At 46.8% G+C, this 3,002-nt stretch overlaps 1 protein-coding gene across 1 annotated transcript; it reads left to right on the top strand.

Moving 5' to 3' along the window:
* The first annotated feature begins 592 nt into the window (after positions 1-592).
* MOBP (myelin associated oligodendrocyte basic protein) lies at positions 593-1,333 on the top strand. Its single transcript, XM_045863740.1, has 2 exons — positions 593-798; positions 1,084-1,333. Exons 1-2 carry the CDS (start codon positions 593-595, stop codon positions 1,331-1,333), a joined length of 456 nt encoding a protein of 151 aa, XP_045719696.1.
* Positions 1,334-3,002: the final 1,669 nt, after the last annotated feature.

Raw genomic sequence — 3,002 nt, 5'->3', positions numbered from 1 at the left:
CTTCACTTTCTTCAAACAGCTACATTCTGATTTCTAGCACCATAGGCTAGCTTTGCCTGTTTTTGAACCTCATGTAAATTGAATCATACAGCTTATATTCCTTTGTGTCCGGCTTTTTTTGTTCAGCCTTATGTTTGTGAGATGCAAACATGTTGATCGTCCTTTTTCATGGTTATGTTGTAATTCTGTATGAATGATGATTATGGTTTTAGTACCAAAATGTTATTATTATTGTTACTTTAGAGAAAGGGCCTTTCCTAAACCTAGACTAATATTTTGCTACAGATAGGTTCGGTTTTGTAATATTTTTCCTATCCTAAATGGGTCACTAAAACATAAGTGAAAAAGTGTCCATTTTCAGAAAACATGATTTAAAAATATGCAAATAAAAATTAATGAACACTTAATTTAGTTCCTTTCCATAGAATTGGGCAAGAAGTTGATCTTCCAGATTCAGGGTATAGGACAAGGCTGGATGTTAATACTGGACTATGGGAATAGCAGGGAGTAGGCTTCTTGAGTAGAAAGCTCCCTGCCTGATGTGCTGTTTTATGTCTCCCCACCACTCCTTGCTTCAATGATTTCTAGTGAGATGAGTCAGAAAACGACTAAGGAGGGCCCCAGACTCTCCAAGAACCAAAAGTTTTCAGAACACTTCAGCATACATTGCTGCCCACCATTCACCTTCCTCAACTCGAAGCGTGAGATCGTGGATCGGAAATACAGCATCTGTAAAAGTGGCTGCTTCTACCAGAAGAAAGAAGAGGACTGGATCTGCTGTGCCTGCCAGAAGACCAGGTAAGTGGTCTGCACTGCCCACTCGGCACCTGGCTGGGCACTGGCCTGCAGTCTCTCAGCAACATGCCCCCCTCCTGTTCCACTCTGGTGATTTCTGGGCTGCTCTTCCCCCAGTGCCCTGCAGTCTACTCCCTGTTAGGTTCTGCCACTGGAAGGTACTGGAGGGCTATCGGAAGGTGGGAGGGGGAGCAGGGCCTGCCTCCCTGTTTCCAGCTCCTGTCAGTATCCCTTAAGCAGCAGAAAAGAGCCATGGCTCCAGCCTCCAGCTTCTTTTGGCCCCCTCAGACGCCGTGCAACGTCCCCTCAGAAGCCCAAGCATCAGCCTGCTGCACCCCCCGCGGTGGTCAGAGCACCAGCCAAGCCACGGTCCCCTCCGAGGTCCGAGCGTCAACCACGCCCCCGCCCAGAGGTCCGAACACCACCAGCCAAGCAGCGCCCCCCTCAGAAGTCCAAGCAGCAGCCGCGCAGCAGCCCCCAGAGAGGGCCAGGCACCAGCCGTGGGGGGTCCCCCATCAAAGCTTCTAGGTTCTGGTAACACCATCTCTTCCCTTTTGTTCCCCCAGCCCTAAGGTTAGTAGCTGCCTCCTGTGTTTACTAACATCTTGTTTACCTCAATAGTCCTCTCTTGGCCTTACCAAACCTGTGTCAATTCCTTGCATTAAATCCCCTCGTATGAAATACCTAGTGTGGCTTGTATTTTCCTCATAGAGCTGCCGGAACAGTACTTCAGATGGCAGTATCCATTGCTTCTTTTGTCTAGGCGGACTGCAATTGATTAATTTATCAACTCAGAGTATCCACCCCAGTAACAGATTGTGAGACTGAGGCCCTCCGTCACTGTGCCTCAGAGAGAGGAGGAAGGGTGACTCTAGGGATATTTGTGCATGTGTAAAAATGGAGAGGTTCAGCCAGTTCATTCATCCATCCTCCTGACAGACTTTGTCTGATGTTAATCTCAGTGACAAGATCATTCCTTCATTTATTCAGTCATTCAACAAACTTGATTGCATACCATAGAGTTCCATATATCATGCAGGGGAGTGGGACTACAGCAGTGAATAAGCTAGGTTGTGACTTACCAGAATGAAGCAAGAGAATAGTTGGTCAAAATGTAGGGCATGATTGCCTTAATACTGTCATAATCAGTAAGTACACTGGGCTATGGGAGCCTGGAGCAGGCTGCCCATCTGGGGCCTCAGAGAGGAGGTTAGGCTAGGGTAAGCAGAGAGTAAAAGGAGGCCATGCAGAGAGAAAAGGTGAACAAGAGACATGTTTGTCTGTCCCATCTGAGGCAGGTCAGCTTTCTTCTTCTTCTTCTTCTTTTTTAATAGACTTCATTTTTAGATCCATTTTAGGTTCACAGCAAAATTGAGTGGAGGGCACAGAGATTTCCCATATACGCCCTGCCCACAGATGGCAGGCCAATCTTTTAGTCCTTTTAATATTTGGAAATGAAGCTGTTTTGCAGGTTAATAGTGGGTGCTAATTGTATTTGAGATTCTCATACCTACTCTGCATAGCATGTTACCGTGTGTGCATGTCATGGGCTGTCTACCAGTTTACTATGCAGAGGAATCAACCCAGGAGCATGTTAATGATGCCCCCAGAGAATCTAATTCCTTGGGTCACTGATGAGGTCTGGAGAAGTGCATTTCCAACAAGCAGCACCTCCGCCCCAGTATAGTGGCACAGATAGTACACAGACCACCCTTTGAGAAGCACTGATCTAACCCATTCATAAATAAATGATCCACATTATCTGTAATGCACAGTAAAGACGTGGAAGGGGCCACATGTATGACACTAAAAGTGAAAGCATTAAAAAGATGCAAGATCAGGTGAGGTTAATTTGTGAAGGAGGTAAGAGGCTGCCAGTCTTTAACCCTGAAAGAGGAAGTTGTATGCCGGGTTACCTAGTCATTAATCAGGGCCTCCCAAGGGGCCTGAGTCCAAGGGGGCTGGCCAGGTAAGTTGCAATATATGGAAGTGGTTAGGAAGTGTGAGTAGCAGAGGAAACTAATTGGACACATGGCACATCATCTGTGGGGGTGACTTCAAGCCACATTTGCAGTGAGTTGCATGATGGCTGCTTGGGTGGCTGGAATTCAAGCAGGAAACAGGTGCAAGACCATGAAGGCCAAGTTCATCTGTCTGCACCCAGCCCGCTGGTTTTATTCACCTAAACTCCAGAGACATTCTAATGT

The sequence above is a fragment of the Mirounga angustirostris genome, unplaced genomic scaffold, assembly GCF_029215605.1.
Source record: "Mirounga angustirostris isolate CCGP_5_RB_7025 unplaced genomic scaffold, mMirAng1.0.hap1 SCAF_1, whole genome shotgun sequence".
NCBI classification, from domain to species: Eukaryota; Metazoa; Chordata; class Mammalia; order Carnivora; family Phocidae; genus Mirounga; species Mirounga angustirostris.
This window is presented reverse-complemented; position numbering and strand designations above follow the sequence as displayed.

What these genes read in the sequence shown, in the direction of transcription:
- MOBP (XM_045863740.1), top strand. Translation starts at nt 593, where the DNA reads ATGAGTCAGAAAACGACTAAGGAGGGCCCCAGACTCTCCAAGAACCAA. An exon ending in TGTGCCTGCCAGAAGACCAG is followed by an intron (nt 799 to 1,083) that starts GTAAGTGGTCTG and finishes TGGCCCCCTCAG; the next exon opens with ACGCCGTGCAACGTCCCCTC.